The sequence below is a fragment of the Condylura cristata genome, unplaced genomic scaffold (genome assembly GCF_000260355.1).
Source record: "Condylura cristata isolate star-nosed mole 26May11 unplaced genomic scaffold, ConCri1.0 scaffold00008, whole genome shotgun sequence".
NCBI classification, from domain to species: domain Eukaryota; kingdom Metazoa; phylum Chordata; class Mammalia; order Eulipotyphla; family Talpidae; genus Condylura; species Condylura cristata.
This window is the reverse complement of record NW_004567109.1, coordinates 24,344,513-24,360,807: the sequence shown is the minus strand read 5'-3', so window position 1 is coordinate 24,360,807 and position 16,295 is coordinate 24,344,513. Positions and strand designations below refer to the sequence as shown.

The 16,295-nt window shown below is 38.9% G+C and overlaps 1 protein-coding gene across 2 annotated transcripts in view; it reads left to right on the top strand.

Annotated features, from left to right (window-relative positions):
• The window catches only part of EIF2B3 (eukaryotic translation initiation factor 2B, subunit 3 gamma, 58kDa), a 59,527-nt gene that overhangs the window by 32,920 nt on the left and 10,312 nt on the right, over positions 1-16,295 (top strand). For both annotated transcript variants that reach the window (XM_004678934.2, XM_012721996.1), the window contains exons 6-10: positions 2,791-2,880; positions 10,602-10,729; positions 11,782-11,972; positions 14,344-14,421; positions 14,938-15,086. In XM_004678934.2, coding sequence (XP_004678991.1) covers positions 2,791-2,880; positions 10,602-10,729; positions 11,782-11,972; positions 14,344-14,421; positions 14,938-15,086 — 636 coding nt within the window. The remainder of the gene's footprint in view (positions 1-2,790; positions 2,881-10,601; positions 10,730-11,781; positions 11,973-14,343; positions 14,422-14,937; positions 15,087-16,295) is intronic.

The following is a 16,295-nucleotide window of genomic DNA, read 5'->3' as shown; positions in this document are numbered from 1 at the left end:
TGTTGGCACAGAATGCATGGTTGAGGTGTTTATATTAAATGAAACAAATCAGAAAATGAAAGGAAAATATCAGATAGTTTCACATCTATAATATAAATAACAAAAACATACACAAGCAAAATCTTGTGTATGGAACAGGAACATATCTTGGACTTAGTGAAAAATAAATATACTGTTTACCAGAGGGAACAGGAGAAAGTAGGGAATAGGGAGGTAAATGGAGCATTGGTGGGGATGGTTTGGTGGAGGACAAGAGGAACATGTGTACATATGAAGGAGAAAGATTTCATCTCAAAACTTTTACAAAATTAAATCTCTGTTGCAGATGATCTAAGAATTTAAAAAAAAAGGATCTTGAATTCCAGGGCATTATTAAAGACTTTTGGAAGAGTGAAATGATGGTTCAAATTCAGGATCCTGGAAAGATAATCTAATAGCAGTATACAGTATAGATTTAAGGTTTATGGTGTAAAGACATTACAGTGTTGCATTGCTGAAGGTAGAAGATTCCAAAAGTTAAAGGGATTGTGTCCTTTGAAACACAGAAAGAAAAATAGATAACTGTGATTATCTATTTTAATATGAAACAAATGATCTGACAACTGTGAATCCATCAAGTACCAGTATTCACTCTTTGCTCCATGTTAGAGTTGACAAGTTTAAACATTAAGTTCTTAGAAAGCCAGAACCATATATTTCTGTAGTTATTACTGGAGGGCAGAGACTGTCTCCTGCTTTCTCTCTAACCTCCTAGTTTTGGGAACTAGCTAATTGCTCCATATAGCGAGCTATTAGTGAAGGCCTTAGTCCAGTGGTTCCTGCCAAAGTGAGCAAGGTTTGGGCCTGATGTGAACAAAGAAGATGGACATAGTCAGAAGTAAGTGAAAATGAAGAGTTGATAGAATTGTATTTTTCCCTTATAGCTGTTCATTTCAGGCTTTGGGGAAGCACTGGGGCCATTAAGATCAAATCTAGAAGTTTCTTAAGATTTGGTTGCATTTTTTGGTTGTTGGAAGATATTTTTCCATTGTTCTAACTTGGAATCTACACCCCAGTGATTTGGGATCTTTGGCATGTATTTGTAATAAGGCCGCTGACTGGATAAATAAGTAATAAAAAAGTTCTTCCCTTCATTCCTGTTACCCTCTGGAGCACTGTGCTTCTCCTGGCTGACCTCAGAGAGATGGCTGATAAAAGCTAATTAAGTTCAGATTTTCCAAGCATTTCTAAATATGAGATTATAATACTTTCTATCTTCTTCTTAACTGAATATTCAAAAGTGAGGGGCTAGTTACTGTTGGGCATATATCAAAGTAATCTTAGAAAGTTATTTTTATCTACCTAATACAGAACTGGAAACCTCTTATTTCTTACTTTTGTACTGGTTATAGGGAAAAAGGACAATGATGGAATGAGCAAACTTTTTGTTTTCTCCATTTCTCAGAAGAGAATTACTATTTTCTTTTTATTATTTATTTATTTATGCACACAAGAACTAGGGTGTAGACCAGAGGTGTGGGAGGGGTGAGAGGACAGAGACAGATCTACTGAAGTACACTACTGAGGGGAGCAGCAGGTGGGACAGGAGAAGTCTGCTGTGCCATGTGGGTCAGCTCTCTGGCTGGAGATGGCTAGCAATGTCTTAATAGCACTGTGTCCTTAACTACTATACCACCAGGGAGGCCTGAGAATTACTATTTTCTTGATTGCAATGATTACTATTTTCTTGTTTTGTTTCATTGGAACTTGGGCATATTTGGTCCTGGACAGCGAGGTATTATAAGACACTTGTTGGAGTAGGAGTCGGCTAGGCTTGTAGTCAAAACCAGAGGCAGTCTCCCCACCTCTATTTAACCATGGACTTAGAGAATGCACACTACCTTTCCCACATGTTGAATTGATATGTTACTGACTTGGAGAGGCATTATATACAGTAGGAAAGAATTTTGCAGGAAGAGCAGGGTACTGGAAATACAAGTTTAGATGACCTAGAATCTAGTCTTGAGACATAGCCACTAAATAACCTTGGACAAATCACTTTGCTTCTCTAAGTCTCAGTTTCCCCCAGATGAAATTGGCATAGTCCTTTAAAGACGCCTCCCTCCAGTTCTAAAATCCCTGTTTTATTTCTGAAAGACATGTGTTTTTAATAACTCATAAGTAAAAGGCATTTGTGCCAAATATTTAATAAGAAATTCATGTAACTTTTCCTTAATGTTAGGTTGTTTTCTTTTGAATACTAGTCAAGGTTTTTTTTACTGTAAGGGTAATGAAAATATTTTTTAAAAGTTCTAAAGGACATCTCTTAAATAAAATATTCACACATTCATTTGGAAAGTTTAGACATTTATATCTGGAAAGGCAATAATTTAAATAAAACCTCCAGGATTATGGTCAGATCTATATTTCTGAGGCCACAAATGATGATAATTGGATTTGCACTTTAACTTTACCTGATGGTATGGACAACCTTGAAATGCTATTTATCTAAATTAGTATCCCCACTATTACCAACAAGCCATAATTCCTAAAATACTTCCATAATTTACAGCTGGGGGTAGGGTGGAGAAATATCAAGCTTACCTGATCAACAAGCTTACCTGAGGTATCTTAACCAGCATGGATTCTGAAACTTATTCTACTATACTTTTAACTCTTTCTTTTTATAAAGTCATACATTTAGGTTATTTCTGAAAGAACTCCCATATCAGTATCCTTAAGCCTTTGCTTTTGGGCTAGCTGCAAACTGTTACCTGGTTTTGAGCCCCTTCTCTCTTATCCTTTTTGCAGGCACCCTAGAATACGTTTCCACACAGGCCTTGTGGATGCCCATCTCTACTGCTTGAAAAAATACGTGGTGGACTTCCTCATGGAAAATAAGTAAGAAAGAAGCAGGTGGAGTCAAACAATCTTGTGACTGGATTAATGATTTTAAACTGTTAGCTAACCAGTTTAAGTGAATGACACATTTGTTTTAGAAATGAAGTCATGTTATCAGCATACTGTTATTTTGGCTATACCACAAAGACACCCCTGCCTTGTATTTTGGGGGTATTCGAGTATAAAATATTTTTGTACAACTAACAGTAATTCTGATGCTTCTCTCTACATAGTTCCAAACTCTTCTTACTTTCTTCAGCAAGGGTGAGCTTCCTAGCTCTAATGTTCTTTATCTGAAAGCAAATGTCCTTCCCTTGACAATTATCCTTTGGGTTAGCCCTCTTGGCAAAGGGCTAGAGACTTACTTAAGAGGAGGGGAAAAAGAACAAATTTCACTCCAATTTTGAGAAAGAAGTCCACATCCCTGAGTGAGTATTCATGATGCAGAAACAAGTTTTGGTACTTTTCCTGATTTTGGTTTGAATTGTAGACCTTAAGTTCTCCTCAGAAACTGTTTCTGGAAAATCATAAGACTTGTTTCTAGAGAGAACCTCCTTTTGCAGTTAATCTCAAGGATTTTAGATAGGAAATGCAAGGATTACTCAGAGAAACAAGTAGAAAAGCATAACTATAATATATGCAACAGTTAGTATCCTTTAATGGCTGCTCTGAGTTTCAGCCTTGAATAGCACTAGCAGACCAGAAAGCAAATGGGCTGAACTACAGCAGCAAGGTTCTTCAGACCAGTTAGGGAAAGGAATCTAAGAGTTTGAGTTAAAGGAGAGTCTAAGAGTTTGAGTTAAATGTCTGATGGACTTGCACAAACACAAAATGGGGAGTTGTTCTTTTTTGCCCATATAATATTTCTTGCTGTATCCTCTCCTTCCACATTTGATAAACCTCTACAGGAAGGCCTGTGTAGAACCAGTAATAAAAAAATTACTGGAAAATTTTCTTTCTTTCCCTCCCTAGGACACTGTTGCTCTGCTTCCCACTGACTTAATTTTCTTTTTATTCATTTAGTCAACAAAAATTTGTTAAGCACCTATTATAAGGCAAGCATCATGTTAGATCAACTGTGGGATCAACGGTGAATAAACAGAAATAGGTTCTGTCCACACAGAATTTACAGACTGAGCTCCAGAGTGAATTAAGGAGACCTTGCTTTTTATATTGCAAGGAAATTTGCTACCAAGATTAAAGCATGATCCAAGACCTGTTTTCCGGTTAACAGTCCAGGCTATCTATATTCCAAACGTGAAGTTAATTAAATTTTGGCCATTTTAGGCTTTATGTTTTACTCCCACATGAAAATGAAGCATGTGATTTAGGCCCTGACTTTGATGTGCTGGGAGGTGATGCAATGTGGTCAAGATCATGATTTTTTTTTTAACTATTTACTGTGGGAAATTCCACACGAATACTAAAGTGGAGAAAGTAACATAATGAATTCCTATATTCCCATAACAAAGCTTCAGCAATTATCAATTCATGACCAATATGCTATCACCCATCTCCCCACTATCATACTAGATTCTTTAAATCAAGTCATTAAAATAAAATTTCATCTGCAGCTATTTCTGTTGTAATTATCTGTAAATATTTCAATATGTATCTCTAAAATATAGATAAGCTTTTTATCTTTTAAATACTGAAATTCCATTGTCACATTTAAAATATATAATGTTTCCATATTGGTATCAAATAGGATTGTAATTTATGGTGTCTGGATATGTAGACAACTTCGCACCTGGCCACTGTGGCTCATTTGGTCGCATCCAATTACTTGTTCCCACACCCAGTAAGTGTAGGACAATAGTATGTGCCTTGAGAACAAGCCTGGTTCTGTGGCCCTTGGCCATAAGCTCTGCCAACTAGTACTTTTCGTAGCCTCTGCAACAGAGAATGATACTGATTCTCAGTGTAAACAACCACCCCATCTCAAGCTGTTAAAAAGACCCTTTCTCTAACTCTCCACTCCACCCTTTACCTCTCAGAGTTGTTGGGATTAAAGACTTTATTTTAAAAACTGGTATTAGCAGATGGTTTCATAACAGGAGTATAATGGACCTGGTGGGAAAATAATAAGAATAATGAACAGCCATATACCAGAGACATTTTGTGGGGGTGGAGGGGGGAATGGGATCAAAAATGGGGGGTGGGGGGGTGGGGGGGAGGTAAGTGCACTGGACTATGGTGATGGCACACTGGTGACTCGGTAATGGGAAACCCACGGGGATTGCAATGAGATGAAAAAAAAATGTACAAAATGATGTAAAAATAAACTATATTATATATAAAAAAACTAGTATTAGAAAAATATAGACACAGCATGACGAACTACAGCAGGACTTAAGGGCGATTCTTTATTCATGGCTAGATTAGTTTTACCTCAGAGTTGTGGAAGTGAAATATGACTTTTCTGTGATGATATGGAAGGATTTCCAAGCTATGTTTATTTTAAAGTAAGTTGCAATATTAGTATATATATTCAAGATAATACGATATTATTTTTTATTTTAAAAAATATATTGCATATGTATGTTTTAGTTTTTTCTCCATTTCTGAATGCAGTTTATCAATGAATGATCCAAAGATTCTCAAACAATTTAATTGAAAATGTATTGGATTTTATATGCAAAGCAAGAGCAGAGCTTAAACTGAATATTGTAATGTGCTGTACAACTTGTCAGCTTACAAAAAATCTTTTTTGTTTGTTTTTGCTTTTAAGTTGGTTCTGTCCCATTGTTTCACTTATTGCAAGGTAAATAGGAACAGGAAAATGCAAACACCACAGTTGTACTACAAGGTCTCGATCAGGGTGATAATTAAAACCACATGCAATATGAAGTTATGAACTAAGTAGCTAGCCATGAGCACAGGGAGCATAGGAAGGCAGAGTGGAGAGAAGAGAAATGAGAGACTCTGTGGTGCTATGGAAGCAGGAGGCTTGATTCCTCGATGTTCAGTTCAAATGGCCATATGACTTGTCTATACTTGATTTCCTTTAGATGTCCTAGAGGTTGTATGACATAAACTTTGTTTAAATAACAAAAAAAAAAAAATTAAAGCAAGAACATGCATCTTATTACCAGTCTAACAGGACTGTTAGATGGTAACAGCATATTGACATCTGAAGATTCAGATGTTACCAAAATTTAATCAGCATAGTCTCCTTTGAACTTCTTAGTTACGTTCATTTTGATCTCTGAGACTTCTGGCTGCTGGGAAATGGACAAAGGCTTAACAGCATATGTACTTACTTAAAACTAACTTATTGATGGATTAGCTTGCCTGTGTCATCAGAGAGAATTATGGGTCAGACTTTGGTAGGAAAGATGACCTTTGTAAAGAAGACTTAAAAACTTGCTTTATCATTAAAGCACTCCTAGAAAGAAGTATCATATGGAACCATAAAATCTAAAACCAGAGGAAAAGATGTATTTAGTTTAGTGAGGATTTTAAAATAAGTCATTTTAAGTATAAATTTAATTGGTATCCTTTCCTTCCTCTTAATCTCCTGTAGGAAATTTTCTCTTAATTTTTTTCCCTTCATTTTCACTTAGATTAAATACCCTTGCTCTATGCTACCATAATATTCTGTGCTTATTTCCATTTGGCATAATTAATCATTCTGTCTTCATACCATACATAATATTCTATTATTATATGTATCCTACTAAATTTGCATGTCTGTCTTTTCTTTTTTTGAACTCCTTGAAGACAGAAACCAACTCTGATTCATCTTGTGATACACAGTAGATGCTCAGTAAATATAAGGCAACTGAATTGTCAACTTCCTGGGCATGGATGGATTGCCTGTTTTCATTCAGTTTTATCTCCACTATCGAGAACATGACTGACACATTTTGAGTGCTCAATAGGTAAACTCAAATGAATAAAATGGTTATTGAATTGACTTAAGCCTATGCAATCTCTCTAATATGTAGAATATGAACATATTTTTCTTTCTCAAGCCCTGTGCACCAACACTGAAAGTTTATTCTCAGAGAAGCTTTTAGTATCTTGCTAAGGAAGAAAATTTGGCATCACAAAATAATCTCTAATGGCACAGGGATTAAGTCTCAGTGCTGCAAGCTGTAGCCAGCAACTGCAGCAGCTTGGGTTCCATCCCCAGCCAGGGAGCTGACCCACAATGAACAGCAGAACTCTCCTATCTCACCTGCTGCTCCCCTCAACAGTGTATTTCAATAACTCTGCCTGTTCTGCTCCCCACACTGTCTCTGGTGAATCCTCTTACCACCCCCCACCAGCGGCCTGTACCCCAGTTCTGTGCAAAAATAAATAAAATATTTTTGAACATTTATATTTACTTATCTAATGAGGTTTTTAACCTTCTGTCCTAGTTATAACAATTATTTGTCTTTTTAATTTGGTAAAGTTGTTTATAACAAATAGTCAATCTTTGTTCTTTTGTGATTTCTTATTTCTTAGGAACTTATAATTTCATGAAATGAGGCAGGTGTTTTTAGGAAACTGAAGATGAAAAGGAAGGGAGAAAGTGAGCTTGACCCATTCCAGGGACCAGATCCAGCTGCTAGTATTTAGCCTCAAGATTAGGATGTTCACAGTGGTTCACAGTAGCCTGTCCCACTCCTTGGCACAGCTCTAAGCTACCTCTACTTTGACTAGTAAGCAGGAAGAATAATTTTGTCCTCCCTTATGCTGTTAAGCCAACTGCATTATGGGAACTGAACTGATGTGGGACACCAGCAGAGGCTGGTGTAACCTAGCAGGACTGCTTCATGTCCTCCCTTCAGATTGCTCTCTGATCTCCTTAAAGGGCTCTGTCTGGAGGGGCTATGTGTTTGCTTGCCGTCTGCAGTGACAGTTCTTTTTGACCATATGTAACTATCATGGCTCTGAAATCCCCCAGCTGCCCATGCTTTGTCATTTCTTCAAAGGGAAATGACTTGTTTTCCACCAGAGGGGGCCAGGGAACATTTGCTACCCACACTGGTTTGGCACATTCAAAGGGGAGGAAAAAGAACTAAGAGTGTTATTTCATCCTTTATATTTATATGGAAATTTTTAATCTCTATCAAAGGATCAGGAGGCAAATCACATTGAAATTGCATAGATGAGCTTCCAGCTTACACAGAATCTTCTAAAGAAGGTTGACTTGATCCTTTAAAAATGACTAAAACCATGAACTGCATAGCTCCAGGGTTCATAATTTTACTACCCTGCTCGGCCTCCGCCTGTCTTTCCTTCCTACCTATACTCCACCTGTGTGGTCCCATGTTAGTCTGAAGAGCCAGCCTCTTGGTTTTTTGAATGGGAACTAGGGCAGGGAGTGGAAAGTATTCAGCAGCTGCCAGGTTTATAGAGACTGCGTATACATTAATCCCTCCTTCAGGCCACATAATCTCATCTCTCAGAGTCTTGAACTGGCCTCCCTGTCTTCACTTTCAGGGCTACATTCTCCTTGTTTCAGGCCTATTTTTACTACTTCCAGGATAACCTTACTAAGAAATAAAACTGATCATATCACTTTCTTTCTTTAAAATTATGACTGGCTTCTCAGTCCAGACTTTCTATACCGCCACAGAACATGGTGGTGATCTGACTGCCTTGCCTACCTAATTAGCATGTCCTCCTACCTTTTCCATAATCACACAACTCCTCATTGGATTGTGAATTCTTTGAAGTCAGAAACAGTGAATTTACAAGATTTAGCATAGTGAATGACTTATTAATAAATATTTGGTAAATCCTACATGAATTAGTTATTTAAAATTCTAATAGTCATTGGAAGAGAGAAATGTGCTAGTCTCTCACCATTCCGTGCTTTCATTTCTCTGGCTAAGTATAAAGCAAAAGCATATTCACTATATTGTGAGTGAGGTCCCTTCTTCCCCATAACAAATTCATGGTCATTTACCTTACTAGCCTGTCTTGATACCCATCAGAAGCACCATACCTCCTGGAACTTAAAAAAAGTCAAATGATTTTTTAAAAATACTATCTTAGATTGATTTGAATGACTAAAAGTAAATTTAAGTTAACTTTGTTGTGGGAATTCTCTAATAGCCATTGTTAACTTACTTTAAGTGTGTGGGAAAAAGAAATCTGCATGGGGTATATTTAGTCACTAGAATGAATCTTAAATTTACAGTTTGAATCCAACCAGGAAAGTAGTACTGTAAAAGTTCACAAAAAATACGACAAACAAAATAAGTAAAAAAACTGCTTAAAATTTTAAAAATTGATAATTTGCATAAAGAAGCAAAGAATCACTCAGTATAATTACTGAGGGAGCAGAGCAGAAATCATGTAACCGTGCTTATATAAGCAGCTGTTTGTATTTAAAAATATATATATCATTCATCTCCATAATAGATTAAAAGAGGGAAGAAATGTTCTAATAAAATTCAATCCCTATTCATCGATGAAAGCATTTGGCAAGTTAGGAATGATTAAAAAAGAACTTTTTTTTTTAAGATTTATTTATTTATGCATATGAGAACTGGATTACAGGCCAGAGGTGCAGGAGGTAAGAGGATTTGCCAACGACAGACTGGGGAGCAGAACAGGCAGATTGACTGAAATACACTGCTGAGGGAAACAGTGGGCAGGTTGGGAGAGGTCTGCCATGCCATGTGGGTCTCCTCCTTGGCTGGGGATTGAACTCATGCTGCAGTGGCTGTGGATAGCTTCTTGTCTTTAAAATCAACAAGTAAGGATGACTGCTATCAGTGCTTCTATTCAGCATTATATTGGAGGTCTTAGTCAATATGGTAAGACAATGAAAAATTTAAATAACAGACAGTAATTGTAAAAGAAGAAAGAAAAATTAGGCCCTCCCTGGTGAAGCACTAAAGTGCAGCACTATGAAGCTACTTACACAGCCACTGCAGCTTCAAGTTTGGATCCCCGTACAGGGAGGTGACCCTTGGCACGGCAGACCTCTCCTGACCGACCCGCTGCTCCCCTCGGCAGTGTATTTCTGTCAATTTGTCTGTTCTGCTCCACACACTATCTCTGAATCCTCTCACCCCCCATACCTCTGGTCTGTACCCCAGTTCTTATGTGCATAAATAAATAAATCTTAAAAAAAGAAAATTATATAGTTGATATGATTGTCAGAATCTATTGATAAATCATTAGAATTAGTATGATTGCTTACCAAGCAATTGGCTACAAGATTAGAATATAGAGTAAATTGACTTTCATTAAACCAACAATAATAGAATAATTTCTTTAAAGGCCACCATTTATAGTATTAACAAAAAATAAAAGATAGGATTAACAGAAAAAAAATTCTTATGTTTATGAAGAAAATTCTTAAATGTTTACATTAATTCTTAAATTAACAGAAGAAAATTCTTAAATGTTTTTGAAACTTTTTTCAAATGACCAGAGCATCTGTCTTTTCATGGGTTATTGTCAGTCAGAGTCAAGGCACCATGTTAAGACACAGGTACACACATGCATGCACACACCATGTAGGTAAGACTTTGTAAAGACTTGTCTGCAGAGGCCAGGGAAAGTGCACCTCAGACCTTCTATCTTGGTCTAAAGCTGATAGAAGACTTACCACCTATTTGTTAAAACTGCCAAATCCATATCACTTTGATCATTATCTGTCCTAAGGTAATAATGTAGGAAAGAATTTGGTTTTTCCTTGGAAACAGTTTTTAATCCCACTAAGATTCAAATAGTCAGATTTCTCATATTTGACCACTCTTTCTTCCTAGGTCAATCACTTCTATCAGGAGTGAACTGATTCCATACCTAGTAAGAAAACAGTTCTCTTCAGCATCCTCACAACAAGGACAAGAAGAAAAAGAGGAGGATCTAAAGAAAAAGGAACTGAAATCCTTAGGTCAGTACTTGGGTTGGTAAAGTAAGGAAGGCAGGATGGCAGCGCCGTTGGAAAGAGTAGCTGGGCAGTTTAGCTCAGCCCACGATGTTATCTGTCCCAAGCAAAAGATTCTTGTCTAGCCAAAAGACGAAGCAGAATAGCAGATGCCACTTTCTGAACTTGCTCAGGGAGATCCTTTCACCATGTCCTTTGGAGACAGGCTAATTGCCTCAGTTCCATCCTCAATGCACAACCCTGGTTTGGCTGTATAACTTTAAACTCTGCCTGCCTGTTCTTTTTGCTTTAGGCTGCTGCATTCCTGACTAAACTCAGCCCCTTCTGTCATGGGAAGAAAGGTGTAGAATCTTCTATTAGAATCCAACCAGAGACAAGTCAGACTGTCTCATTTTCAGGGTGAAGTTAAGGATGTATTGTATGCACTCATATTCCTGCCTAGTCCCTGACCTAGTCCTGGGCTCATAGTGGATATTACCAAAAAAATAAATTTTAACAAATGAATCTATGGAAATGGTATATAGCCTGGTGGTTACAATTTTGTAGAACTGGCATATGATTCTGCCTCTCATTAGCTCTGTGACCTGAGGCAGACCACTCAATCTTCTGAGCCCCAATTTCTTGTCACAAAATAGAAGATTTCAAAGTAGGGACCACAGATACTCTGGCTTCATGTCCTGTGCTATGTCTGCCATTGTACATTTACAAGATATGGTAATGGAGGCTAACAGCACAAAGCCAGCGTAGCTGCTAACTAAAGCCTGGACATTTGCTTGTGTTATTTCATGATTTACAAGAGTTATCTATTTTATTTTCTCCAATACTTGATTATTAGTCAAATTTGCTTATAGAACCTCTTTTATCATACAGCCCAAATATACAGAAAAAAACCATTATATCTATTATTTTAACTTAGTCTTTCAGCTTTTAGGGACTCCTCAGGGTCCATGGAGCATGGGTGAATTCCAGAGGAGAGGTATGAATTGTTCCCCCTTTGAAAACTCAGTTGACTCTGTCATCTGTTTCTTCACTTGCTCGGCTTGGTGGTGGTTCTGAAGATATTTACACTTTTCTGAAAGAAGCCAACACACTGACCTTTGCCCCCTATGATGCCTGCTGGAATGCCTGTCGAGAAAACAAGTGGGAAGACTTGTCCAGATCACAGGTGCGCTGCTATGTGCACATCATGAAAGAGGGGCTCTGCTCTCGAGTGAGCACCCTGGGACTCTACATGGAAGCAAATAGACAGGTGAGAAGGCCGGTTTAGAGAAGTAATTGTGAGAGCTTCTGCCTCAGTAGTAGTGAGCCTTTGTATTATTTCTTCATTAGGTACAGTAACTTATTCAGAATCCTCTTATTCCCAAGGTTGTGCAAAGACCTGGCATGTCAGGGAGACCATTAGGGTACCTAGGTACAGCAAAAGAAGAAGCAGAGGACCTACTCCATGGAGGCCTCTGTGGTTCCAAGGAAAGGCTAAAGCTCTCCAGAAAGGCGAATGTCTGATCCATGGATTCATCAGCTTTCACTTATTATCAACATGCATACATCTACCGTGTTGATAAGCAAGCAGACAAATACTGTGTAATCGTTACTGTGATAGTGTGAACATGGGCACAGAGAGGGCTTTCTAAGAAGGTAAAGGGAGAGAATAGAGTAGCCAGGTGGCAAAACCTCAAGGAAAGAACTCCTACGAAAGAGAAGATTGTCTGGAACTGTAGAGGGCACAGAATCATGCTAACTTCTCCTCTAATCCTTAGATTTGTGAAATATAGAGAACGAAAAGGAAGCAGTGTCCTAAAAGATAAAACCAGCTTTTAATTAAGGCAAGGTAGAAGAGACTGCAGATGTGGGGGAACTCATTATTGTGTAGCAAGTATAAGAGGTACAGGCCACAGGTGTGAGAGTAAGAGGATTCACCAGAATCAGGAGCAGAACAGGTGGCTCTACTAAAATACACTGCTGAGGGGAATAGATGAGACAGGAAAGGTCTGCTGCACCATGTGGGTCAGCTCCCTGGCCAGGGATTGGGATCAAACTTGTGCTGCAATGACTTGGATATCTTTATAATGCTACACTTTAACCCCTTGTGCCACCAGGGAGGCCCCAGGAGGAAGTTTATAGGAGGAAAGGATGATGAGACCATGAAAAGGAGACAGCAGTAAAGTGTTGAGAATAGGAATATAACTCCACAGGGGTTGTGCATTCAAGGGATGAGGTAGTGAAAAGATCAGCATTGATACAGCTTCTGGTAAAGTTCTGTGAAACTGTCATTGCAGATGCAAGTTGGAGGTAGGAGGGTAGGTACAATAAAAGATAATGTTGAAAATTGGGATTTAGTCCCTGAAGAAAATTTGACTCAGGAATCTCCAGGATCCACACCATATGATGGCTAGAACCTCAGCCCTTAGACTTTAAACTGGCCTCAAGACCCGGACTGCATATAGATCCAAGGGAATGCATCCAAGCAAGAACATTTATAAGAAATCACAAGTAATCCTATGTATAGCTAGGGCAGTGCTAGGTAAAGTTAGTTATAATTTAAGATTAAAAAGGTAAAATTAGCCCCAAGTTAGGATTGGAACTTTTCCTTAATTTAATTTCAGGGGGCCCTCCCTGGTGGTGCAGCAGGTTAAAGCTCAGCACTAGGAAGCAATCTGCAGCCATTGTAACACAAGTTCGATCCCCAGCCAGGGAGATGACCCAGATGGCATCACAGACCTCAAACCTCTTTCTTCAAGGTGCCTTAAGCTGTTCCCCCTCAACAGTGTACCTCAGGAGATCTGCCTGTTCTGTTCCCCACTCTGTCTCTAGTAAATCCTATCACCCTCCACACCTCTGGCCTGTACCCCAGTCCTGTATGCATAAATATATATACATATATATATTTTTTCCAGTTCTCTTTCTTCAATTCTGTGACTATAGATAGCAGGTTCATGGATAGCTAGGCTCCAAAGTACCAGCAGAGAGTATGCAGCAAATATGTCTGAATGGTCTTGGTTGGAATGTAATAGAGGAGTTCCCAGGAGTAGGACTTGAAGGGATAGCCTTCACATTGCCGGTGTAGTCAGTTTTGGTAAGATTTCTTTTAACCATGTGACCACTTCACACTGTGCCTTCTAACAATCCACAGCTGAAATTCTCCACACTTGTGACCTTTTCAGTTTTCTCATACTGGAGAGAGAATACTGTGTATTTCCCCTTCAACATTTCCTTTTAGTTGATAAAGTACATGGATATCTTCGTAGGGTCTGTCCTGATTGTTGAATTTATCGAACATTGCATCCTCACTTGGTTCAGGTGGTCCAGGCAGTGAGCCAGAACTTAGGATGGTCAGGACTTGGGGTGTTCCTTGCCCTTTTTAGGGCTTGTCTCACTCTGTCCCAGCTGAGGGATATAGCATTACTTTCAGTAAAGAAACTCTCATCTAGGAGAAAGTAAGACCATCTAGAAGCTGCTGCATAGTTTTTGTTCTAAAGGAAAGGCATCAGTCTCCTGCTCTGCCTCACTCAGAAGGGAAGCTATGGTTGGAAATTCTCCACATTTGTGGCTGTTGGGTTCTACCTAAGGTGTTTTCAAGTATTTTCTGGTTTTACTTTAGTACTCAAACCTCTTTCCTCAAGGTGCCCAAATTGCTACCTGTTCTCTGTCCAGAAGAATCACTGATCCATTCATCAGCCCAGATTGTCAGCAAACAGCTGGTAAGTGCTAGCATGGTCAGGCAGGCATGGAACAGTCTTTGGAAGCATTGAGGGTTATCCTTGAGAAGCTAGATTAGGGTACTCTCAAGCCCTGAACATCATTAGCCCTAGGAAAACCCACTTGGTTAAAACCTCCCCTTCTAGCCTAGGCATTCACAAAGACTGCCTGGACAAATGCTGATCCCAGCCACAAGTGTCTATAAGGAAAGATTTATTATACTCTTGGACTCAGTCTCATCTCTGTCCCTCTTCTTACCCTGATTGGAGCACTTTTCAAAAGTGCATCTGTACACACAGGTACATTAGTGAATGCTAAGTTATGTATCAGAGGTATGAAGTGACCTTGTGACTTTGAAAAATCTTAGTGATGACTCCCATTTCTGAAGTCTTTAGGGAAGGACACCCATTAGACCCTGACTTAAGGGACCCCCATTAGACCCTGACTTAAGGGATATATGGAGTTGATATGCAGCTGTTTGAGATGAGTGAACAAGGTTTTATATTCACCTGTTCCAGGTTGGAGTTGACAGCCTCATTGGGGCAGATACACAGGTTGGAGAGAAGTCATCCATTAAGCATTCCATCATCGGTTCATCCTGTGTCATAAGAGATAGAGTGACTATCACCAAATGCCTTCTCATGAATTCAGTCACCGTGGAAGAAGGGTATGTTTCCCCTTGTGTCCACACAAAGCAAGTCTCCTGGTAACCTGAGAGACTTTGGGGGTCAGTCCATTCTAAGAAAAGTACTCACCATGGGAAGGAAAGGAAGAAAAAAGAATAAAGAAAGGAATAGTATCTATTCCTTTTGAGGTGTTAGTTTTGGCTCGAATACAGAATTTTTGGATCACAGTAGCTTTCCAATTTTTTAAACTTTTGTTCACTCACCTCTGGTCTTAACTTTTTTTTTTAATGATATCAGAACTGGGGTGCAGGCCAGGGGTGTGGGGGGCGGTGAGAGGATTCACCAGAGACAGACTGGGGTGTAGAGCAGGTACATCTACTGAAATACATTGCTGAGGGAAGCAGCAGGCGAGACAGGAGAGTTCTGCTGTGCCACATGGCTCAGTTCCCTGGCCAGGGGTTGAACTCATGCTGCAGTGGCTGCTGTGATAGCTGCATAATGCTGACAGTTAACCTCTTGTGCCACCAGGGAGGCCCCTGGTCTTACATGTTGTCATGGTAAATCCTGAGGTCAGCCCAGTTTTCTCCCTTCTATATGCTATAGGTTTTTTCCCTTTTAGTTCTATGTGTCTTGAGATTTTGCAAAATATATATTTTCCATTTCTCCTTTAGTTCACCCATGACCCTTATTCCAGTCAAATCTCTGTGCTCTCTTTAGGATTGATTTAAACTTAATTGTGTCTGGTGACTATTTTTTAGTCTGTGTTTGGAAACACAGCAGTTAACTAATTTTATTAGAGATGAAGGTTTTTTTCTGCTTCGGCTGTTTTCATTTGGTGAGTAAATAATGGCAGAAGAATAACAATGAGGGATTCACCCACTCCCCAAATATATATCAAAATAATATGCTGATAAAAATAATAGTCCCTAAAGGAAGACTGAAGTGGAGTTTTACAAGTAAACTGTCATGGAAGAGAGAATAGGAAAAACTGCAGTATACTTTTGCTAGAAGTGTGTCCAGGGTAAGGTAGCCTAAGAGAGAGGCACAGCTGTGACACAGTCTCTTTTTTTGTTGGTAACTGAAGGGTTTTGCCCACATTGGAGACTTTAGAATCTGGGGGTGCACTCACAACCAGGTGTGGAAAATAGAGGGACCTATCTCTTGTCTGCTGTTTAGCTCCAGAGCATGAATTCTCAGGCTCTGAAATTATGGAACATAAAGTGTCCTCTCTACTCCTTGAAAAAAGAAAA